The following is a 26,441-nucleotide window of genomic DNA, read 5'->3' on the forward strand; positions in this document are numbered from 1 at the left end:
TTTGTTTTCCTGTATTTATCTGAAGTTATGCAGAAGAACGTCAACAACCTTCAGTGACTATCATTCAGCATACGTAAGTAAGACAAGCATTTCTCTGAACACCTGAAGCATTGAAACGTCTGAACACGAACATCTCATTTGCAAACCGCTTCATATAACTGAATCGCCGCTTTAATGGTATGCCAGTAAGCAGTAATCACACCGCTATTGTAACTACAAGCTAAGATACGCCACCCTTTTCACATGAACAAATTTACGATAAAGACTTTGCCCAAGGGCGCCCATATCCGTGAGTAAGGGGGAGGGGGGGGGGTGAGTGTCGCCACCTCCAACCCCTCCCAGCTCTTAGGTAAAAGCGAAAATATAGCGTGGTCAGGAGCTTTTCTCTCAAGAAACTGATTTAAAAGTCGGTATTGGCAACTTTTAAACAGGATCCGAACTGGAACTTTTTTAAGGCTACTTGCAAGTCACCATTCATCTTCCAAAACATTAAAAAAAGCAACATACTCTCAGGTCTATAGATATTGTGCTTGCATCAAAAAGAAAATACAGAAAATAATAATGGACAAGGAGGTGGTGCAAGTTGCTTACCGTATTTACTGTAACGATTTCATAGCTCCAAATGCGTTGTCTTTTTGTGACACTTCGTCTCTGTGTACTGTACTGTAACGTAGTTAATTAGAACAGAGTGGACAATATGAATAAGTGCAACAGAAAACGTAAAAAAATATTCTTGGCTGTCATATCTTATTCCGTTATCGAAAAACGCAAATCAAGTGCAATCTGAGCTATGATACTGGGCGGAAATCACTATGCCATTACCCTCCACATGTTTAAGCCGACTTCATTTCCTGGTATAAAATTTTTAAGATGTTTGTAAATCGTTTGTACAAAGTTTCATTGTAGCTGCTTCTGAAGGTGATCTATCTGTAGCAGTGAAGTAATAACACTAAAAAAAATAAAAAATAAAAAAAAAACTTGTAGTAATATTTTTTAAATCAGACGAATCGTACATAAATCGTGTGGACAGAAACTTGAAATAATGTCTTATTAAGCTGCAATGCAAAGAATGCGGGTTGGATTAAGGCGATTTTTGGCGATGATGGCTGCTCCTTGCCGATTATGAATACCCTATGCACTAAAGACTATTCAGTAGTCTTTTGATCTCTTCCTCCAAATCACAGAAACCACAATATTTGCCGTCGTTACCGATAGCGAAATCTTTCAGACTATCTTTAAGGATCTGCTCGAATGTTTTCTCATCTCCGTTAGATCCTATGTTCAAAACGACGTACACGCTAGCAACACGGGACAGGAGGCCAGTGAAAGCACACAAACAAATAACAATGCAGATTCAAGACGCATACAACAGTCGATATATACAGAATGTACACAACAGTCGATTGGACAACTTGTGAAACTCATGATGACGCGTGCCTACGTCAATGGCGTCAGGTTCTCCCCTCCTAGCGCGAGACGAATGCTACCCTCCGAAAACTCACTCCATTGTAGACTTGGCCACTGTTTCTATGTTTCGATACAGTGTATCGATACGTGGAACTGTTTCAGTGTTTCGGAACGGCTGTGGTTCACTGTTTCGAAACAGTGGTGTTTCATTCCGCCACTGTCTCGGGTAACCGGACCCGATTCGATCTCGAGCCAGACACAGAAACTGTATCGTTGTTTCAAAATAAGGCTGTTTCAGTCCACCTGTACCTGGAACGGACTAATTGTATCGAAACAGGGATGTTTCATTCCACTCTGTGTCGCACGAGATTCGGCTCGGCACAGGTACTGAAACACAACATAGTACTTCATGAAACAGTTTCAAGAGTGTCGAAATCTTTTTGACAAGCATTAGCATGAAGCTTAAGATATCCGAAAATAAAGCTTCGTTTCTAGCTGACTGTTCTATTCCGAAATGGCGTAACATCTGCATTATAAACACTAACCAAACAATAAAACAACGCATACTATTCAGATTCAAAATAATAAAAATGTGAAAATCATTCAGTTAAATTACACTTTTTTTTATAACATTCGCTTCTCTGTTCATGTACAGTAATCATATTAAGAAACGCAAGTAAGCCTACAACATTTTGAATAAAAAAAGGCGTAGAGTGACAGTTATTAGACATATACATAAATCTGATGTTGGTATAATTGCAAGCAATCAGTTTGACATATCACTGATAGTGTAATGGTGAACGATAAGGGCTGGGAAGCATGGTGAATTTATACTAACGGTTCGAAACACCTTGAAAGACAAAATTTTTTCTGTTATATTTTGTTATTTATTCGAATTATTTGACGTTATTTGTGAGTCTATAGCCACTGTGCTTATTATGCACAATGATTCCCTTTGTGTGCATGGAAATTAGCAAGATGGGTATATTACCCATACTAACAGAATGTAGGAATCCGAGTAGCATATCCGGTGTTTCTGCAGTTTGCTCCCACCTCCAGTACCGTTCGTGGTGGTTCTTCTGTCTTCAGCTATGGCTGTCCTCAGCCAATTGAAAAGTATGAAAGTCACACGACACGAAAGTAGCGCATTTGCTGCAGGAAATACGAAACTGCCAAGACGCCCAAGTGATAGTTTCATACTTTCTGCGACATGATTAGCGCTCTCGCACGTCATTTGTGTTTATATGGCCATACTTATACAGTGGACATTCAAGATGATAAAATGTGTAGCATTATTAGATTAGAAAACACAAACTGTTTCACTGTTTTGAAACAGTGTATCGAAACATTACATTGTACTGTTTCATTTGTTTCGAAACAGTTACGTGTTTCAGTTTGCCCATCTCTACTCCATAGACATTTACATTCCGTGTTCGCCATCAAAGATATTACACGAGCTTGGCGCAGGTGGAAATCTCTGCCTTGCGGCAGAAGTAGTTCGCCGTGCACTGCCTAGAGTGCAGCACAGGTGAAGCGGACGCCGGAGCGGCGTGCGCGCCGCGCAGCAGCGATCAATACGACGTAGGAGTCGTCGGGCTTTAAGCAGCTAGCGTACGCGGGCGCGGCTATACGACTTTTGCAGCCGTGGGCGGGAGACGGTCACCCGGTACGGACAGTGGGGGCATGGTCTGCGTCGCGCTGCACAGCTGACTGACTGCGAGGACGGCACCATGGCACCTGTCAGAGAAGGTGGGTGTGCCGCTGCCGCTGCCGCCGGCGCGCGCTCCGCTCGAGTACTCGCGCTACCATTCATAACTCCCCGCCCATTGATTTTTTACCAGGGATCTTGTAGTACAACTGACGGCGTTCCCCGTAACTTTTACGCACGTGCTGACGAATACGGCGAGGCGTCGGCTACGTTGTCTTCGCCTCTCCTGCAGAACGCAGCTCGTCTTCACGCGAGTAAACATTGTTATTTCGTAGCTCGTATAACACAAACAAACTGCGCTAAACTTTCTGCCTCAGCGTGAAAAGATAAAAATAACTTTGTTGTCAATACAATACTCTTCTTCAAAAACGCAATGAGTCTGTGGACGTGTACCTCCGCAAATAACTTTTCCGTAACATGCCAAGCAGCCTACAATACACTCACTTTCGTTTGATCAAGTTTATTATTCGTGTTTTGCCAATACAAGTATCACGAATAATTCCCAAGTGTAAAAAAAAAGTTAATTTGAATACATTCTAAACCAAAGAACTCAATACATAAAATTTTATCAAACGCAAATTACTAAAAATAGTGGAAAATAACGAAAACGTCAGAAAGAAATTTTGTGGTAGAGTTAAGGATGGCTGTAATTTGCCATGCGCAAAATAAGCATTACTTGAATAAGCTTCTGAACTGAAAGAGACATCTGCCCGGGTCAGTGCAACAGGTATCTCCGAACCCGAAGTAATATCGAACGATTTACTTCGATGCCTGTTCCTTCCCCCTTTCTCTCGCGCACGCTGGGAGAAAACAAACGATGATAGCATTGTAGCGAACGAATATTGCCTGCGCGTGTCTGATAACTAAGCGATGAATCTTTTTACTTAAGTGCAGTTACTTATATCTCATTGAGTGGAAGGATAGGATTACTCTTAGCACAACATTCATGGGGGCTTCTATCATTTTCTGTCAGATTTGTTGACGAACTGGTCGCTTCCAATATCATACCCAAGAGACTTTAAAGCAGTAATTATCTACTCTTATATCAAATGCTTGCTGTTGCAGTAGTTACATATGAATTTTACAAAGTTTTCTGCTTCCATTTTTCGTAATTTAGCAAAAGGCAGCTACGTGGAAGAGAAAGTGTGTGTCTGTGTGTGTTTGTTTTGTCGCAGACGATGTACAAGCATTACCGTATCCGTGTTCATACTTTTTCGTTTACAAAACACTTATTCGTAGCATCTGGTTCACCGAGGACTGTATTCCCATTCATTAAAATCATTACTCACTTTTAAACTGTGAAAAATTTACCACATGTTGTTTTTCGCTGTTTCTCTACTATGTTCGCAAGGCAATGAAACTAATGTTTGAACAGCGCAGTAATTTAATCATTTATGCTGACAATATAAACTGTTTTTCAATAGAAGTTGTTTTAAAAAATGCAGTTACGCAATCAAATGTGCTGAAGAGATAATCCATTCCTCGGAAGGCGTTGCGCGGAATGTCAAAGAGAGAAGTCATCAACGGCCATTGATCGTTACTTATTCTCTTTCATCGTTTTTGATATTATTATAGTTTTATTGCCAAAAATATTCATCTGTTGACGGGCATAAATTTATTCCGTACTATTGTTGGTAAAACATGATTGTGCTGTGCGACAAATGCCCTGCGGTATGCTAGGCAAACTACGCTGTCACTAGCAAAACCGATACAAACGACGTCTATACGAATAGCATTCAAGAGGAGAGTTTGTAACATTAAATCCCGTTTTCGACGTTTGTTATACTTGTTAATCTCATCCAGACGAAGAATTTGTTATTATTAAGAATAAAATAAATTTAACTTCAATTAATATTGCATGTGACTCCGAGTCTTTATTTAATAAAATAATTTATGCGTAGATCCAGCAGTCAGTTTAACTTACTTTTGTTTTCGACAATGTCGGTTTCGAGTGGTGCATCTCTCTCTGACTTTGGGTTGTGGTTTTTGTGTACGTAATGCAACAGCGTTACGTAAAAAATTGTGTTCACAGTTACGATAATCTTTGTAAAAAATAATATTTTGTTCGACTGAAATGATTTCACAAATTTCCTCCTGTAAATGGAGCAAGAAGCTGCAGCAACACTGTGATAAATTTCCTAACGTATGTTGTAATTAGAATGACATTTACTTAGTGCCCTGAAACGCAAAAAAATATTATACATTTCCATACGAAGTTTACATCGTCCTTCACGCAGTAGTCACATGGAAGTCAGTTAAATGCTGACCCTCCTCGATATACTGCTCTACATTCATCAACGCAAACCTGCGTCATCTAATCATGCGCTTCGTCGCCCGAAATCAACAATGAAAACAGATAAATGTTATTTAGCATAAATCGTTGCTATCTCTCCTCATTAACGATTTCAAAACCAGAAATATTCAACAATTCGTTAACAGCTATTACCATGCCGAACTAAACGGTCACTTTTATTAATGGAATGAGTCTGATGTGGAAACAACTATATAAGCTGAATTTTTATTTTGTTATCAACCAAACGTGTCTCACACAATTTTTTATGAATCTCTACTGATCTACAAAGAGATAAAACAAATGATTGTTTTCTTAACTATAAAAATTTTGTTCCGAGATACTTAGTATTTCGTAGCAGCTCTTTCAGTTATAGCTCTCGCCCGCCTTAACTTCATAGCGCGCATAAGATATCCTTAATTTCGAAATTTCACAGAGAACAAATTCTTCTATGCAGTGTTACGTTTCAGTAGCATGTCGTAAGGTACCTGAAAATCCGTAGGTTAAATATTGACTCTCTGAAATCCAATTAAAACGCCTCTTTTCTTTCTGGAGAAGTCTGTTTGACTTTCGTAGTGGTGTGCTGTCGAGAGCTCGAGATTCGGCCACTTGGCATGTGGCCTGGAACGGTTGGTCAGTCTAAAGACGACAGATAATGACGCAGCCATCATCCAATAGAGCGTTCTAACGAGGAACATAGAGTTCTCGCCCACGTGGAAAGGAAAAGAGGAAAACAAGTAAAGCGTGAAGCAAAATCGTGGCCGTGGTAATTGAAGTTGGTAAACCCATAATGTTGTATGTGTCGTCTTTCTTTCGTGGATGTGGCGTTCTACGCCTACAAATCATACCCTATGAGTGAAAATCCAGTGCATAGATGCAAGGAAATAAGATTATTACAGATGGATCACCTGTACTAATTTTCTGTTTGTACTCATATTATGGTCAGTGTGTAAAACGTGTATAGAGAGGAGATAAGAGAGGCATCAATACGTACTTAAAATCTTGCGGCAATACAGGATTTCAATAACCCTTCATGTGATGTACGGCTGCTTGATTATTTCTCCCACTATTGTTTATAGAATATTTTTTTAATATTTCTGAGGAAGGATTGGCAACTACCTATCACTATTTGGGTTTTCAAACGTGTTCTCTTATCCTTCACTGGCTTTTGTTGTTTCCACACCGATAAAGGTAGCTCGCACGTTTAGATTTTTGCGCTTAATAAAATATAGAAGTACTGATAAAGCGAGTCTAAAAATAAGCTATCAGGGCTCCTATTTACTTTTTTGTGACGTGCAGCTAAATGTTAATACAATAACTATTGCTACATGTGAACGTAAAGGGGTACATTTACCGCCATCTATATGTGTGCATATCGCTATCCCTCGACTTTTGTCACCTCTCATGACAAATTCATGGGATAGCGGTATGTACGTATGCAGATGGCGGTAGTATAGCATACGCAAGGTATAAAAGGGCATTGCATTTGTGGAGCGATCAATTGTATTCAGATGATTCATGTGGAAGGGTTTCCGATGTTATAGCCGCACGACGGGAATTACGCTACTGGCCATTAAAATTGCTACACTACGAAGATGACGTGCTACAGACGCGAAATTTAACCGACAGGAATAAAATGCTGTGATATGCAAATGATTAGCTTTTCAGACAATTCACACAAGGTTGTCGCCGGTGGCGACACCTACAACTTGCTGACATGAGGTAACTTTTAGATGGCAGACCTCTCCCTAGTCCTGAATCGGTAGAAGTCGGTAAACGTCGGGAGGCTTCGGTAGGCACGCAGTTTCGACTGCTGCCAACATTACATAGCTGACCGTGTTGTACAATGTAGCCATTGTCGTCTGCTTCGTTATTGTTTTGCTCTGCACTGTTCCGCGTGTTTTTATTGTGCAGTTGTGCTAAACATTATCAAAATGAGTGAACAGGCAGTTGCTGGCTCATCTCGGGAGTTTGTTAGGAATACGTCCATGGTTTTATATACTTTTTTTAACACGTTTGCGAAACGTGTTGTGAATAGTGTTAGTAGTGAAGAAATAATAGAACAAAACGTCATGCCTGACGCGGCACTTTTTCACGCATCTCGATGTTTACCACGTCATATCTCCTGAATTATATGTCGTAAAGAGACATAAATTTGCCGGCGCATTTACTGATATATTTGGATACTGTATGCGAAATACGTTGCGATTAGAGTTAATAGTAACGAAATAATACATTAAAACGTCATGCCTACTGCGGCAGGTTTACGGTATGTACTGAGAAAATGTAGTAAGCGACAACCTTTTTTCCTTTCATTATTCTGTGGGGGGTGCCAGCGAGAAAAATTTTCGTAAAGGTTTGAAATTGTGTGTAACGTTTGTTGCTAGACGCTAAGTGATCTCATTCTCAAACAGTGGATGCACAAATCTGGGTATTTTCCCGCGGTGGCATCTCATTGTTTATGACGTCATATCTCCTCAAGAATGTGTCTTATTTCTTTTTTTTCGTCTAGAAACCTTCGTGGGCGTACGGAGAACAAATCACCAAAATTTCATCGCAATCGGATGAATGGTTTGGAAACGCACAGAGGGCAGACATACATACATTCATTTTTATATATGGAGATTGACTGTTACGTAATATGACCTGTTTAAGTATATTTAAATTTTATAATTAATAGTTTAACATTGCGGGAAATGAAATGAAATTGCGAACAGTGGGAATTGAACCCGGGTCCGCTGCATAACAAGCCTTTACCTAAACAATTTTTTTCCCTTCATTTTTGTTCGTTGTTGATCGTTGTGTTTGGTCGTTGCGGACGTCACATGACATCCGTTAAAGTTCGTTTGTTGATCCTCCCACTCAGTTTTTATTACAGAGGCCAATTAGCGTACAGAGACGAATGTGCAAACAATTAAGCTACGTGTCCATTATAATTGTCCCGGATGTTATGCCGTGGTCGGTTGATGAATTCTGTGGTAATTACCAACGTTCCCTCTCCGACTACGGGAGACATCTTCAAGGGGGTCCGTAGCTCGATGGAAGGTCCAACACACCCACTGGCTCGCTACTGACGCATGCTACAGTGACTTAACTGATAAAACATTGTCCATTACTCTTTTCGGGCGTTCGGAGAACAACTCACCAAAGTTTCATTGCAATCGGATGAATGGTTTGTGAGCGCATAGTAGACAAACATACATACATTTATATATATATATATATATATATATATATATATATATATATATATATATAGATTTTAACGTACATGACGATTTCAGTTTCGTTTACGAACAACATTTAAAGCGAGTTTTACTTCCAAGCCTTTCGTCTGCTTTCGTGTAAGCATGACGTACAATTTGTAGTGCCAGCACTGCAACTGGTAGGCGTGAACTGTCCCCCCCCCCCACCCAACCAACGGCTCCGCCCCCTCGCCAGCAAATCCTTGCTTTCTCCTCTCCCCGCACTCCCCTCACAGCTCAGCCGTCTTACAGTTAACACACTGTACACAAACAGCAGCTGACGGGCGTTGCCTGGTGAAACGTTGTTGTGATGCCTCGTGTAAGGAGGAGAATGCGTACCATCACGTTACCGACTTTGATAAAGGTCGGATTGTAGCCTATCCCGATTGCGGTTTATCGTATCGCGACATTGCTGCTCGCATTGGTCGAGATCCAATGACTGTTAGCTGAATATCTAATCTGTGGGCTTTTTAGCTGAATATCTAATCTGTGGGCTCAGGAGGGTAATACGGAACGCCATGCTGGATCCCAATGGCCTCGTATCACTAGCAGTCGAGATGACAGGCATCTTATCCGCGTGGCTGTAACGGATCGTGCAGTCACGTCTCGATCTATGAGTCAAGAGATGGGGCGTTTGCAAGACGACAACCATCTGCACGAACAGTTCGACGACGTTTGCAGCAGCATGGACTATCAGCTCGGAGACCATGGCTGCGGTTACAATTGATGCTGCATCACAGACAGGAGCGCCTGCGACGGTGTATTCAACGACGAACCTGGGTGCACGAATGGCAAAACGTCAGTTTTTCGGATGAATCCAGGTTCTGTTTACAGCATCATCATGGTCGCATCCGTGTTTGGCGACATCGCGGTGAACGCACATGGAAGCGTGTATTCGTCATCGTCATACTGGCGTATCACCTGGCGTGATAGTATGGGGTGCCATTGGTTACACGTCTCGGTCACCTCTTGTTCGCATTGACGGCACTTTGAACAGTGGACGTTAAATTTCAGATGTGCTACGACCCGTGGCTCTACCCTTCATTCGATCCCTGCGAAACCCCACATTTCACCCGGATAATGCATACCTCATGTTGCAGGTCCTCTACGGGCCTTTCTGGATACGGAAAATGTTCGACTGCTGCCCTGGCCAGCACATTGTCCACATCTGTCACCAACTGAAAACGTCTGGTCAATGGTGGCCGAGCAACTGGCTCGTCACAATACGCCAGTCACTACCCTTGATGAACTGTGGTATCGTGTTGAAGCTGCACGCGCAGCTGTATCTGTACACGCCATCCAAGCTCTGTCTGACTCAATGCCCAGGCGTATCAAGGCCGTTATTACGGCCAGAGGTGGTTGTTCTGGGTACTGATTTCTCAGGATCTATGCACCCAAATTACGTGAAAATATAATCACATGTCAGTTCTAGCATAATATATTTGTCCAATGAATACCCGTTTATCATATGCATTTCTTCTTGGTGTAGCAATTTTAATGGCCAGTAGTGTAACAGATTTTGAACGCGAAATGGTGGTTGGAGCTAGACGCACGGGACATTCCATTTCGAAAATGGTTAGAGTATTCGATATTCCGACATCCACAGTGTCTAGAGTGTGCCGAGAACACCATATTTCTGGCATTAACTCTCACCACGGACAACGCAGTGGCCGACGGTCTTCACTTAACGACCGAGAGCAGCAGCGTTCGCGTAGAGTTGTCAGCGCTAACAGACAAACTGCGTGAAGTGAGCATCAAAAACAATGTGGAACGCACGACGAACTTAAGCGTTAGCACAGTGCGACGGAATCTGGCGGTAATGGGCTGCGGTAGCAGACGAGTGACGCGAGTGCTTCTGCGAACAGCACGGCATCGTATGCAGCGTTTCTCCTTGGCTCGTAACCATGTCGGTTGGACCCTAGAGGACAGAAAAACCTTGGCCTTGTCAGATGAGTTGAGATTTCAGTTGGTAAGAGCTGACTGTAAGGTTCGAGTGTGGCGCACACCCCACGAAATGGACTCAAGTTGTCAACAAGGCACTGTACAAGCTGGTAATGGCTCCATAATAGCATAGGCTGTGTTTACATGGAACTGACTGGGTCTTCCTGTCCAACTGAACCACCTGAGACCATTTGCAGCCCTTCACGGGGGTCATGTTCGCAAACTTTTGTGGATGACAATGCGCCATGTCATCGGCTGACAGTTGAGAACATTATGGACCATTCGAGCGAATGATTTGGCCATCCATATCGCCCGACATGAATCCCATCGAACATTAGTAGGACATAATCGAGAGATCCTTTCGTGCACAAAATCCTATACCGGTAACACATCCCAAATATGGACGGCTGTAGAGGCAGCCTGGCTCAATGTTTGTACCAAGTACTTGCAACGGTTTGTTGAGTCCATGCGACGTCGAGTTGCTGCAATACGCTGGGTATAAGGAGATCCGACACGATGTTTGCAGGTATCCCATGACTTTTGTCACATTATGGCAAGAAAGGAAGAATCAATTGATTGTTGGTGTTAATAACTATCGTTCTCCTTTACCTCCTCTGCATTACTGCAGATGACGTGTCACTGAGCAAATTTGTTCTGTGCATGCAGTATACGTGAGGTTAGGTTAGGTTAGTGTTTAACGTCCCGTCGACAACGAGGTCATTAGAGACGGAGCGCAAGCTCGGGTTAGGGAAGGAAATCGGCCGTGCCCTTTCAAAGGAACCATCCCGGCATTTGCCTGAAACGATTTAGGGAAATCACTGAAAACCTAAATCAGGATGGCTGGAGATGGGATTGAACCGTCGTCCTCCCGAATGCGAGTCCAGTGTGCTACCACTGCGCCACCTCGCTCGGTAGTATACGTGAGGCACCTAGTTGTTTCCACTGCACTGTGTGGAATACGAAGGTTCTGTTCTAGTCCACTAACCTGCTGTCTTCAAGTCGATGTCCCCAGCGCAGAAAACAGCACGCAGGTCGTAGGTTCTGTATCTTGAGGCTGAAACTGACTTTTAGCGAGGTTCTGTTCTGAAATAATGTATCACTTCTTTGGGATGCCACTCGCGTATTTTAATATAGCCACACGAGAAGACTACATGATCTAAATACAACACCTCCTGATACAGCAAAGGCTATTTGCAGATGACACGGTTGTCTACAAGAAAGTAGCAACATCAGAAGACTCGTACGTACTCCAGGAAGACCTGCAGAGGATTAATGCATGGTGCGACAGCTGGCAGCTTTCCCTAAACGTAGATAAATGTAATATAATGCGCATACATAGGGGCAGAAATCCATTCCAGTACGATTATGCCATAGGTGGTAAATCATTGGAAGCGGTAACGACCGTAAAATACTTAGGAGTTACTATCCGGAGCGATCTGAAGTGGAATGATCACATAAAACAAATAGTGGGAAAAGCAGGCGCCAGGTTGAGATTCATAGGAAGAATTCTAAGAAAATGTGACTCATCGATGAAAGAAGTAGCTTACAAAACGCTTGTTCGTCCGATTCTTGAGTATTGCTCATCAGTGTGGGACCCTTACCAGGTTGGATTAATAGAAGAGATAGACATGATCCAGCGAAAAGCAGCGCGATTCGTCATGGGGACATTTAGTCAGCGCGAGAGCGTTACGGAGATGCTGAACAAGCTCCAGTGGCGGACACTTCAAGAAAGGCGTTACGCAATACGGAGAGGTTTATTATCGAAATTACGAGAGAGCACATTCCGGGAAGAGATGGGCAACATATTACTACCGCCCACATATATCTCGCGTAATGATCACAACGAAAAGATCCGAGAAATTAGAGCAAATACGGAGACTTACAAGCAGTCGTTCTTCCCACGCACAATTCGTGAATGGAACAGGGAAGGGGGGATCAGATAGTGGTACAATAAGTACCCTCCGCCACACACCGTAAGGTGGCTCGCGGAGTATAGATGTAGATGTAGATGTAGATGACCAAACACAATGTTCACGAAAATGTATCTTTGCACTATTTGTGGCATGTGTCTGTGCCTGATGACTACCGAAGTGAATCTTTTAATACTGAATACTGGCAAACACATCCTGCCACAGACAACATGACTGTACATCTCGTCTGCCTAATCCAGGGTGACGAACAGGAACTTAAATAAAAATTGGAAAAACATCCTACGACAGACAACATTTATGTTCTTCTCGACTGCCTAATCCAGTGATGAACAACCCGAAACACTTCGCGCGCCTTACCAGAAAAGGCGTGACCCGAACGCTTCCGAAGTGCTTCGTCTGCAATTTCGTCAGTCTTTTGTTTTTGATTTAAATTGTTTTTAATATTTCTAAAATGACTGATTGATGGTCAGCTGTTGAGAGATATTTATACTAAAAGGTAAAGTCATTCCAATCAGTAGTTTAGCTAATAATAATAACTATACTTTAACGTTTTGGCGCCCTTCCTCCGGACACAGCAGCCAATCACAGAGCACTAGCATTATGCAGGCGATCTTTCTCACGGGAATGGTACCGAATCTAACATATGTCACAGGTACCTATAACGCCGGAAATGCATATCCTCCTATTTCCATCTATTGTACTATAAATTTGGTTTCCTTATTTTTGTTACCTGAATATATGACATTTCTGTGTCTTTACATATTGTAATTGTTTTACTATTTGTATATATATATTTATGCATTTATGTCGATGTATAATTGGTTTGTTTCGTAAATATTATTTGTATTTTTACGCTGGGTCTTGCCTAGGGAAAACTGCTATCGAACGATTACATCGATAGGTCGTGTGAAGAATCAAAGTGTGTAGGATCTTTGGGAGTGTTAACTCAGCCGCGTGGAGCGTGGGCTGAGCAGAGAGAGTCTGCCTGGAGTAGCGAGTGGAGCAGGTGTGTTGTGTGAAGCTCCCGCGAGTTGCCGCGCTTTCGGGGTTTGGCAGCATGTAATTGTGCTCGACTTGCTATGATAGTTTCTGACATGGTGTCGCGGACAGGAAGCATAGCTGGCGCACATCAAGAGCCCGTTTCGCCTGGTGACCGTGTCGAGAAGAAGGTGCGCCAACATCCAGCTTCTGCAACAGCGACGGCCGACAATGAGTGACTGTCGCCACCTCCTCGATCGACGGCTTCAAACCTTCAATCAACCAACAAGGAAGACTGGAAGCACGTAAAGTTTTAGAACTGTATGGCAGACCTCAGCTTTTCAAACTTTTAAAATTGTTGCATCACAAAATTACAGCAACTTAGCATGAACATTTGTTGCTCATTGTCCCAATTGCATTACCAAGCAGGGTCCCTTCCTTTTCCGGAATGAACCCGAGTGTCGTTGAAATTCAAACGCCAGCATTAAAGTAATATTATAGCATTTCACTGCTTTAATTTCAAAGTTCAGTTAAGGTGTTCATAGCTGGCTACAATATTCAGATTACACAAGCACAAATTAAGAGTACGAGTTTTGTTACCGTATTTTAGCTTACCTGTGACTGCAGCTCAGCTTGGTACATACTAAATTTTACTACTATTAATTGTTTAGAATCATTTAATACAAGTTCAAAGTTAAATCCCTTATTTCTAAACTGCGTAGATTCAAGTAGCTTTTGGAATGATTGTTGAGGTAGTCCAAGACTAACCGTATTTTACTGAATTTCGATGTGCTTCAGAAAGAAAGCTCACCATTAACTTCAGTCACCAAATTAACTTTCGATTTTCCTGTTTTATTAATTCTTTTGCTAAATTAAGTCAGAGTGTAGCGAAATTTATTACTTCTGACAAACTTTCAGTTTTCACACTACACGTGTCAACCTTCAGTTGCCACGCTTCTAGTGCTAATTATATGTGTAATAACCTTTCTTTTTCAGTTACTATAGTAATTGTCCTTAGGACTGGCGACTGTAATTTCCCCAAATCTCAAATATCTAATTACCGCTAGTTAATTATTAACGTAACGGCCGCACATTTACTTTCTTTATTACCTTTACCCCTTTTCAAAATTAATTTCCATCAGTTTCATTAGCATTTTTCCTTTCATTTAGATGTAGCCCTTTCCTCCCTCTTTACCGACAAATTAACCTCGGTGACGATTGCTTTTCCCAAATTTCCATTAGGTACACGCGGTTTAACTTTTCACTGTCATTAAGGTCGATAAGTGAGGGGGAGGTTACATACCTCAAACACATTTCGTCATCTATATACTTCTTGCATCTCCACTGCTCTGGGAACAGCTTCTTGGAGCCTAATATGATGGCTGACTAAGCCAGAAATATTACAACATCAGTGTATATGTTTATGTTTACATTTATGTAACAATTGTTATATGAATGTATACTGTATGTAGGCTAAGCCTGTCCAGACGTTTATTAGAGCATCGTATAAAAGTTTGGTGTAAAACAGTCAAAAACTTTTTGGTAACAACGTTAAACAATATCTTGTTTTTATATATTCGTATAAACAGAGTAGCGTATATCTATAATTTTCGTATTATTTTCCATACTGCCCTGGACGCGACATTAGTTCCACATGCAACAGATAATCATTAAAGGCTTGTCAAACACGCGAGCAGGAACTGTCCGTTGAGATTCAGGAGTTAACACAGTCATTGATCTCCTTTTTCGTCGTATTGTGGTACCATTTGCCCAGGTTTTGTCAACTGTCGTAACAATGGAGAGCGTCCTATACGAATACTTGGCCTTATTCAACGTCTGAGCTTCTTGCAGTTTCCACTAGCGAGTTCGTAGACGAAAATTACGTCCGTTAATTACATAAACGGCTACGGCGCAATTTCGCTAGACGTAGTTGATTGTATATACGCTTCAACTCGTAAACGCAGACTGCAGTCTTGCATGCAGACCTTTACGCTACAGATGGCCATACTAGTGAACCCATCATACCGTCTGCATTTAGTTGACCGAGTTAATTGTTCTCAACTCTCACGATATACACATGCAAGTTACTCCAATTCGCTTACCCTACAATATTAAGAACTACATACACGATAAACCTGCGTACCACATCGCACCAGCGATGATTCGAAGGTTCTCGTATTCTACTGTCCCAGATATTCCACAACGCATTTGGCTTCTTAGGTTTCGTTTTATTCGTTTTGAGATTAGGGTTACTCATCACAAAATGGTACATTTACCTTTTTGTATCACACCAGAAAGTTTTTATTATGATGGAAACGTCCACTGTCCAGGGTCCACAAGTTCCGGTGCTGCCTGCATGTTACTATGAGATAACTCATCACAATGCAATTAACGTCATATTGGGTCAATGGTGAATGAAGTGTGATACGTCATCGAAGTAGTAAGCAATAACAGATCTGACGATGGTAATGACGTATCGACGTCAGTATAAGTCACTGGTGGATCGTTGTATATTACCTCTGCGTTTAAGGATGAAAATGAATGTGCCAAATATATAAAATACTCTATCTCGTCAAAAGCATATGGACATCTCTATGTAATGTGGAACTGACCACTAGATGTCACTAGAGGCAGACCTGCTAGTATAAGAGACAGCGGCCAGTACTGTCAGTACAGAAGCAACGACTGCAGTCAAGCTGCTTTTGCAGAGACACCCTACAAGCGAAGAAACAAAACACCTGTATTACCGAAGAATGCCCAGTGCAGAGTACAACAGCAGTTCCTTCTCAACTCACTTATGCCAAGGACCCCGACAAGTGTAAGTCATAAAACTGCTGTTGTAATTAAGTCCTCCTGGTTACTTACTGCGAAGATTGAGCACGCCACACACGTATCTTACCGAAGGAGAACGAAATGTTTTCACGTATATGCGTCATCAATAATTCAGCTACGTCATAATTTCGTATTTGAGCTCTGGGAGAGCTTCACAGAGATATAGTATAAAAAAATTCTCGATGTGCAACATTAGTTGTAGTTTAAAGATTTATACATCTACATTGACATCTACATGGATACTCTGCAAATCACATTCAAGTGCCTGGCAGAGGGTTCATCCAACCACCTTCACCTTCACAATTCTCTATTATTCCAATCTCGTACAGCGCGCGGGAAGATTGAACACCTATATCCTCCCGTACGAGCTCTGATTTCCCTTATTTTATCGTGGTGATCGTTCCTCCTTATCTAAGTCGGTGTCAACAAAATATTTTCGCATTCGGAGGAGAAAGTTGGTGACTGGAATTTCATGAGAAGATTCAAAAAAATGGTTCAAATGGCTCTGAGCACTATGGGACTTAACATCTATGGTCATCAGTCCCCTAGAACTTAGAACTACTTAAACCTAACTAACCTAAGGACAGCACACAACACCCAGTCATCACGAGGCAGAGAAGATTCCATCGCAACGAAAAACGCCTTTCCTTTAATGATGTCCATCCCAAATCCTGTATCATTTCTGTGACACTCTCTCTCATATTTCGCGATAATACAAAACGTTCTGCCTTTCTTTGAACTTTTTCGATGTACTCAGTCAGTCCTATCTGGTAAGGATCCCATACCGCGCAACAGTATTCTAAAAGAGGACGGACAAGCGTAGTGTAGGCAGTCTCCTTAGTTGGTCTGTTACATTTTCTAAGTGTCCTGCCAATGAAATGCAGTCTTTGGTTAGCCTTCCCCACAACATCTTCTATGTGTTCCTTCCAATTTAAATTGTTCGTAATTGTAATTCCTAGGTATTTAGTTGAATTTACGGCTTTTAGATTAGACTGATTTATTGTGTAACCGAAGTTCAACGCGTTCTTTTCAGCACTCGTGTGGATGACCTTACACTTTTCGTCATTTAAGGTCAACTGCCACTTTTCGCTCCATTTAGATATATCTTCTAAATCGTTTTTCAGTTTGTTTTGATCTTCTGATGACTTTATTAGTCGATAAATGACAGAGTCATCTGCAAACAACCAACGACGGCTGCTCGCATTGTCTGCCAAATCGTTTATATAGATAAGGAACACCAAGCCGGCCAGAGTGGCCGTGCGGTTCTAGGCGCTACAGTCTGCAACCGAGCGACCGCTACGGTCGCAGGTTCGAATCCTGCCTCGGGCATGGATGTGTGTGATGTACTTAGGTTAGTTAGGTTTAATTAGTTCTAAGTTCTAGGTGACTGATGACCTCAGAACTTAAGTCGCATAGTGCTCAGAGCCATTTGAACCATTTAGGAACAGCCAAGGGCCTATAACACTACCTTGGGGAAAGCCTGAAATCACTTCTGTTTTACTCGATGACTTTCCGTCAATTACTACGAACTGTGACCTCTCTGTCAGGAAATCACAGATCCAGTCACATAACTGAGACGATATTCCATAAGCATGCATTTTCACCACGGGCTGCTTGTGTGGTACAGTGTCAAAAGCTTTCCGGAAATCCAGAAATACGGAATCGATCTGAGATCCCTTGTCAGTAGCACTCAGCACTTCATTTCTGTAACGCATGTCCCACCAAATCACCATACATACATTGGAGTACAAAAGTTAATGACGAAAGGATGTGCCCCTGCCAAATAACATAGGTCGATGAAACATGGACCGTACATGGAAAAAAATTGCTATAGTATTGTACAGAAAGTAACTGAAATGTGTATGTAATGAAACAAATAGAAATGACACTTTTATTCAAAGACACTCTTATTCAACTATGCTGAAGTCAACGCGATTCGTGATGGTCCCCTGGACATTCTGGACTTAACAAAAGTCAAGACCTGGTCCTTATTAAGGTGTGTGCGCTGCGACGTGCTCCCATTCTAGCCACAAGGTTGCGGTAAGGTCGTCCGTTCTTCCACCAATGCAGTTGACAATTGCTGCATAGCCGTTGGTAAATGTGAGCGTGCCCCTGTTCCCCAAAGCTTGCCACACGTGCTCGATGAGATTTAAGTCTGAGGAACGGACAAGCCATTCCGTTCGCCGAATATCCTCTCGTTCAAGAGCTACTCCACCTGTGCAGTTCGATGCGGTCGCGCATTGTCATCCACACATACACTCCTGGAAATGGAAAAAAGAACACATTGACACCGGTGTGTCAGACCCACCATACTTGCTCCGGACACTGCGAGAGGGCTGTACAAGCAATGATCACACGCACGGCACCGCGGACACACCAGGAACCGCGGTGTTGGCCGTCGAATGGCGCTAGCTGCGCAGCATTTGTGCACCGCCGCCGTCAGTGTCAGCCAGTTTGCCGTGGCATACGGAGCTCCATCGCAGTCTTTAACACTGGTAGCATGCCGTGACAGCGTGGACGTGAACCGTATGTGCAGTTGACGGACTTTGAGCGAGGGCGTATAGTGGGCATGCGGGAGGCCGGGTGGACGTACCGCCGAATTGCTCAACACGTGGGGCGTGAGGTCTCCACAGTACATCGATGTTGTCGCCAGTGGTCGGCGGAAGGTGCACGTGCCCGTCGACCTGGGACCGGACCGCAGCGACGCACGGATGCACGCCAAGACCGTAGGATCCTACGCAGTGCCGTAGGGGACCGCACCGGCACTTCCCAGCAAATTAGGGACACTGTTGCTCCTGGGGTATCGGCGAGGACCATTCGCAACCGTCTCCATGAAGCTGGGCTACGGTCCCGCACACCGTTAGGCCGTCTTCCGCTCACGCCCCAACATCGTGCAGCCCGCCTCCAGTGGTGTCGCGACAGGCGTGAATGGAGGGACGAATGGAGACGTGTCGTCTTCAGCGATGAGAGTCGCTTCTGCCTTGGTGCCAATGATGGTCGTATGCGTGTTTGGCGCCGTGCAGGTGAGCGCCACAATCAGGACTGCATACGACCGAGGCACACAGGGCCAACACCCGGCATCATGGTGTGGGGAGCGATCTCCTACACTGGCCGTACACCACTGGTGATCGTCGAGGGGACACTGAATAGTGCACGGTACATCCAAACCGTCATCGAACCCATCGTTCTACCATTCCTAGACCGGCAAGGGAACTTGCTGTTCCAACAGGACAATGCACGTCCGCATTATCCCGTGCCACCCAACGTGCTCTAGAAGGTGTAAGTCAACTACCCTGGCCAGCAAGATCTCCGGATCTGTCCCCCATTGAGCATGTTTGGGACTGGATGAAGCGTCGTCTCACGCGGTCTGCACGTCCAGCACGAACGCTGGTCCAACTGAGGCGCCAGGTGGAAATGGCATGGCAAGCCGTTCCACAGGACTACATCCAGCATCTCTACGATCGTCTCCATGGGAGAATAGCAGCCTGCATTGCTGCGAAAGGTGGATATACACTGTACTAGTGCCGACATTGTGCATGCTCTGTTGCCTGTGTCTATGTGCCTGTGGTTCTGTCAGTGTGATCATGTGATGTATCTGACCCCAGGAATGTGTCAATAAAGTTTCCCCTTCCTGGGACAATAAATTCACGGTGTTCTTATTTCAATTTCCAGGAGTGTATGTCAGGGCCGAATGCACCCCTGAAAAGACGCACAAAGGGGAGGAGTAAAGTGACACAATACCGCTGAACAGTGAGTGTACCAATTACCTCAACTCTTGACCGTTAAACAGGTCTGAATCTGAGGCGGACAAACCAGGAACGGTCCCCGGTACTTCCGGGGACTTTTCTTTGGTGGACGCACTGGGATCTTACCTTTGGAGTCTGATCAGACGGATGAGGACATATTGTATGAAAGAGCAGCTTCGGTTTCGAAACACGACATTAACGACTGGAAGACAGGTGTGCTGATCACATGCTCGTCCAATACTGCCTCCACAGAGAACAAAGTAACGGTCAGTTGATGTGCCATGTCTTACGAGTAGGGTGGAAGGAAGGGAGAGACGGATGATAGCTTGGGAAAGTTTCAAGCATGGCGAAGGAAATAGGCCATACTCTTTCAAGAGAACCATCCTAATATTCGAGTGGAGTGATTCAGAGAAATCACGAAAAACCCAAATCTGGATGGCTAGACGGGATTTGAACCACCGTCCTCGTGAATGCGAGCCCTGTGTGCTAACCACTGCGCCACCTCACTTCGTAAGTAAAGTGGAGTTTACCTTTGCATTATGTGACACAGTCGAAGTACCTCTGAAATTAATCTTCGGTCGAATATCTTCAATCAAGAGGTGGCAGAATCAATACGAGACTGTTCTGTGTATTCTCCGCTGCTTGCGTGAGCTTTCCACCGTTTCTGCTATTTACCTTGTATTACGTCTGGGAGTGTTCTTATCTGATTTCTAGACAACATCGTTACAGGTGTCATACGAAGAGCAGAGCTGGTTCTGTCTCTCTGATCTACGACATTAAAACCATGAGATTGCGAAGAAATGGACAACAATCAGCGAGTAATAAAGGAAGCGGCTTCATTCTGCGATCACCTTCTGCTGAAAATAATTTGTTCGTCCCACGAATTGATCCATGATTAAGAAAAGGAAACTCTTTAACATTATCTGTATCTGTATTTTATGGTGATTTGCTAAATTCTAGGCCCGCCTCTGTGGCCGAGCGGTTGTAGGTGCTACAGTCTGGAACCGTGCGACCGCTACGGTCGCAGGTTCGAATTGTGCCTCGGGCATGGATGTGTGTGATGTCCTTAGGTTAGTTAGGTTTAAGTAGTTCTAAGTTCTAGGGTACTGATGACCTTAGACGTTAAGACCCATAGTGCTCAGAGCCATTTGAGCTAAATTCTAACGCACTGAAAACACTATTATTTACGCAGTTGTTTATTCCTTCATTAGTAACGTGTGGTATTTTTTAATTCATTGTTGAGTCTGGAATTACTGCTTAAAATAAACGTGTGTAACTGTAAAAGGCAACCCATAGTAGCTGATTACGGCCCCGTCCACAATCGTAACCGCATCCTGCCTTCCTTTGACTACCACCAGGTTTCATAGGCCTTACGAATCTTACAAGGGAACATCCCCATCGCACCCCCCTCAGATTTAGTTTTAAGTTGGCACAGTGGATAGGCCTTAAAAAACTGAACACAGATCGATCGAGAAAACAGGAAGAAGTTGTGTGGAACTATGAAAAAATAAACAAAATATACAAACTGGGTCGTCCATGCGTAAGATAGGCAATATTATGGGGAATGTGAGGCGAAGAGCTCCGTGGTCCCGTGGTTAGCGTGAACAGGTGCGGAACAAGAGGTCCTTGGTTCAAATCTTCCCTCGACCGAAAATTTTAACTTTTTGTTTTCAGTTTATGTGAAAAACTCTTATGTTTTCATCACTTTTTTTGGGGTGATTATTACATCCACAAGAAAACCTAAATCGGGCAAGGTAGAAGAAACTTTTCACCCATTCGCCAAGTGTACTAGTTAGGTGGGTCGACAACATATTCCTGTCATGTGACGCACATGCTGTCACCAGTGTCGTATACAAAATATCAGAAGTGTTTTCCTGTGGAGGAATCGGTTGACCTATGACCTTGCGATCAAATGTTTTCGGTTCCCATTGGAGAGGCACGTCCTTTCGTCAACTAATCACACGGTTTTGCGGTGCGGTCGCAAAACACAGACACTAAACTTATTACAGTGAACAGAGACGTCAATGAACGAACGGACAGATCATAACTTTGCAAAAATAAAGAAAGCAAAATTTTCAGTGGAGGGCAGATTTGAACCAAGGACATCTCGTTCCACAGCTGTTCACGCTAACCACGGGACCACGGCGCTCCTCGCCTCACATTGCCCTTAATATTGCCTATCTTACGCATGGACGACCCAGTTTGTATATTTTGCTTATTTTTTCATAGTTCCACACAACTTCTTCCTGTTTTCTCGATTGATCTGTGTTCAGTTTTTCAAGGCCTATCCATTGTGCCAACTTATAACTAAATCTGAGGGGGGTGCGATGGGGATGTTCCCTTGTTAGTAACAAGCGATGACTGTTCAGGGATGTCTTGACAACGCGTAAGTGCATTACATGGCAGATGCACATATGATGAGCAATAACATAGGGTCTGCCAAAAAAACTGAATCACTCAGAACACATGGTCAGATGTCATTGTAACTTCTTACATGTACACATCATCGTTGGGTATGTAAATAACTAAGAGCTTAATTCTCTGTGACAGGTAAGACGGCCACCAGATTGCATTAGTGTTGTTCATCTTTAGTGTTGTTATCAGGTCTGGTACAGTATGTAGAGCCGTGAACAGCGTCAGATACGGACTTATCACTGTAAAAGACACGGAGATGCGGCCTAATCGTGTGAGACAGAGTTATCAGCACCTGAAAAAATTTGAAACAGGCCTCATTGTGAGTCCGCCTTTGGCTGGCTGGTCGAATAGTGCAGTATCCATTATTAGTAGAGCGCTGACATGTGACAGAGTGGGACAACCTGGAGAGATGAGGGCCGCTATATTCGTTGTCGAGGTCTCAGTCGACCACATCTGACCCCCACGAGGGAGGAGCGCCGTATTGTACACCAATCACATCGTGATGCCTTCACATCTGTGCCTGCCATTCGAGAACCAAGCAATACACTCCCTGCAACATACTGTGTCTACCCGCACCGTTGGTCAGAGACCAGCAGTAGCTAAATAAGAGAATTACTGTTCCATGTATAGGTTGCCATTAACACCACAATATAAATGGTTGTGTTCGGGGTGCTGCGGCCAAGGAGCATGAACTGCTGACGAATGGCGTCACATTGTATTCCATACCCTCGATGACCTTCGTCAGCGAATATGGCGGTGACCTTGGGAGAGGCCCTATTCATTCAGTGTTGGAGAGGCACGGTGGGTATTACTCCTGGTGTCATTGTTTGGGAATCTATTGAGTATGACTACTGCTCACGAGTGGCAGTGACTCAGAGAGATGTGGCGGTACAGCAGTCCGACATGAATATCTCTCCCATTCTTATGTGTCACCTCTCACGCCCAGCAGTATCATGATGCCACTTTTCAACAGGCCAATGCTTGTAGACACAATGTATATGTCTGTATAAACTGCCTGCATGATTTTGAGGTACTCCCTCGACGTACTAGGTCCCCAGATCTGTCCCCCATAAAACATGTATGGAACGAGCTCGGACATACGAGGTGCATTCAAGTTCTAAGGCCTCCGATTTTTTTTCTCCGGACTGGAAAGAGATAGAAACATGCGCACTGTTTTAAAATGAGGCCGCGTTCATTGTCAATATGTCCCAGAGATGGCAGCACCGTACGGCAGATGGAATTTTACCGCCAGCGGCGAGAATGTGAACTGTTTTAAATACTTAAAATGGCGACGTTTTCCTTACTCGAACATCCGTTTTCTGAATTTGCGTGCTGTGAAACCAATTGAAATTCATCGACAGTTGAAAGAGACATGTGGTGATGGAGTTATGGATGTGTTGAAAGTGCATTCGTGGGTGCGACAGTTTAATGAAGGCAGAACATCGTGTGACAACAAACCGAAACAACCTCGCGCTCGCACAAGCCGGTCTGACGACACGATCGAGAAAGTGGAGAGAATTGTTTTTGGGGATCGCCGAATGACTGTTGAACAGATCGCCTCCAGAGTTGGCATTTCTATGGGTTCTGTGCACACAATCCTGCATGACGACCTGAAAATGCGGAAAGTGTCATCCAGGTGGGTGCCACGAATGCTGACGGACGACCACATGGCTGCCCGTGTGGCATGTTGCCAAGCAATGTTGACACGCAACGACAGCACGAATGGGACTTTCTTTTCGTCGGTTGTGACAATGGATGAGACGTGGATGCCATTTTTCAATCCAGAAACAAAGCGCCAGTCAGCTCAATGGAAGCACACAGATTCACCGCCACCAAAAAAATTTCGGGTAACCGCCAGTGCTGAAAAAATGATGGTGTCCATGTTCTGGGACAGCGAGGGCGTAATCCTTACCCATTGCGTTCCAAAAGGCACTACGGTAACAGGTGCATCCTACGAAAATGTTTTGAAGAACAAATTCCTTCCTGCACTGCAACAAAAACGTCCGGGAAGGGCTGCTCGTGTGCTGTTTCACCAAGACAACGCACCCGCACATCGAGCTAACGTTACGCTACAGTTTCTTCGTGAGAACAACTTTGAAGTGATTCCTCATGCTCCCTACTCACCTGACCTGGCTCCTAGTGACTTTTGGCTTTTTCCAACAATGAAAGACACTCTCCGTGGCCGCACATTCACCAGCCGTGATGGTATTGCCTCAGCGATTTTCCAGTGGTCAAAACAGACTCCTAAAGAAGCCTTCGCCACTGCCATGGAATCATGGCGTCAGCGTTGTGAAAAATGTGTACGTCTGCAGGGCGATTACGTCGAGAAGTAACGCCAGTTTCATCGATTTCGGGTGAATAGTTAAAAGGACTGATACAACGGTTGTGGGCCAGCTGGCCTCAGGAGAGCATACAATGGCACTGTGACACGCCTCCCAATCGAAGAAGTGGATGCAGCGAGGCCAAAGAGGGTGCCACCTCGCACGGATAAATGTGCTCATACTACCAATTTCTTTGTAAATTTTACTCAAGTTTGTTATCAGTGAAATAACCACTCAGTCTGCGAATTTCATTTCATTTCCTCGAGCTTCAATTTGCTTTTTAGTTTATTTTGGTTAGATTGGTGCTTTTTGTAATGAGTTTGGAGACATGTTGCCGCTTGATTTCATTCTGGCGCCGATCAGAGATATTTGATACCTCTGCACTCGTACGTTTTCCCCGATCGCCGTGTGGACACCAGGGGCGTGGCAGTAAGTGGGTACTTAGCGCCAGCTCCATCTGCGCAGAGAGAGGGCCCTTGTCCACGACAAGAATATCCGCCGGCCGCAGCTCGTCGGGTGCCGGGAAGAGGTTAGTCGCGCCTGGAGCCGTCATGCGTGCTACATGTTGAGTTTCAAGATGAATGCTGAACTGAATATTGATTGTGAAGTTTTGATTGCATTGGCGGAGGAACGACCAGTCCTGTGGGATAAGACAACCGAAGAATATTAGGATAGACGACTGACTTTGGAAGCGTGGAAGGATGTCTGTACACAACTTAAAGAAGATTTTAAAACACTAGGAGATAAGGAAAGAGATGATATATGTGTGTAGTTTAACTTCACCTCAAATTTATTTTGTTTCATTTTCATTACACACCACATTCCTTCTCTCTATACTATTGTTTGTTTCACATAAAATATGAATACATTAGGCGAACTTATCTTGCCACGGAATTTTCCCATTTTCAGGAACAAAGTAATTAGCGAACTGATTTCTGATAGTGTTCGCTGACACGCCGTCTCGTACTGCTTGTTTACGTGGCAGTTCTCGCAGGACAGAGTCCACATCTACAGGGTGTTACAAAAAGGTACGGCCAATCTTTCAGGAAACATTCCTCACACACAAATAAAGAAAATATGTTATGTGGACATGTGTCCGGAAACGCTAAATTTCCACGTTAGAGCTCATTTTAGTTTCGTCAGTGTGTTCTTCCACCTATGCTCAATGGAGCACGTTATCATGATTTCATACAGGATACTCTACCTGTGCTGCTAGAACATGTGCCTTTACAAGTACGACACAACATGTGATTCATGCATGATGGAGCTCCTGCACATTTCAGTCGAAGTGTTTGTACGCTTCTCAACAATAGATTCGGTGACCGATGGATTGGTAGAGGCGGACCAATTCCATGGCTTCCACGCTCTCCTGACCTCAACCCTCTCGACTTTCATTTATGGGGGCATTTTAAAGCTCTTGTCTACGCAACCCCGGTATCAAATGTAGAGATTCTTTGTGCTCGTATTGTGGACGGCTGTGATACAATACGCCATTCTCCAGGACTGCATCAGCGCATCAGGGATTCCATGCGACGGAGGGTGGATGCATGTATCCTCGCTAACGGAGGACATTTTGAACATTTCCTGTAACAAAGTGTTTGAAGTCACGCTGGTACGTTCTGTTACT

At 43.7% G+C, this 26,441-nt stretch overlaps 1 protein-coding gene across 1 annotated transcript in view; it reads left to right on the forward strand.

Moving 5' to 3' along the window:
• Positions 1–2,976: 2,976 nt before the first annotated feature.
• Positions 2,977–26,441, forward strand: part of LOC126187933 (uncharacterized) — a 466,086-nt gene continuing 442,621 nt past the window's right edge. Inside the window, exon 1 of the mRNA XM_049929298.1 lies at positions 2,977–3,156. Within this exon, the coding sequence (XP_049785255.1) occupies positions 3,138–3,156 (19 nt within the window). The 5' untranslated portion in view covers positions 2,977–3,137. The remainder of the gene's footprint in view (positions 3,157–26,441) is intronic.

This window comes from Schistocerca cancellata, chromosome 5, assembly GCF_023864275.1.
Source record: "Schistocerca cancellata isolate TAMUIC-IGC-003103 chromosome 5, iqSchCanc2.1, whole genome shotgun sequence".
NCBI classification, from domain to species: Eukaryota; Metazoa; Arthropoda; class Insecta; order Orthoptera; family Acrididae; genus Schistocerca; species Schistocerca cancellata.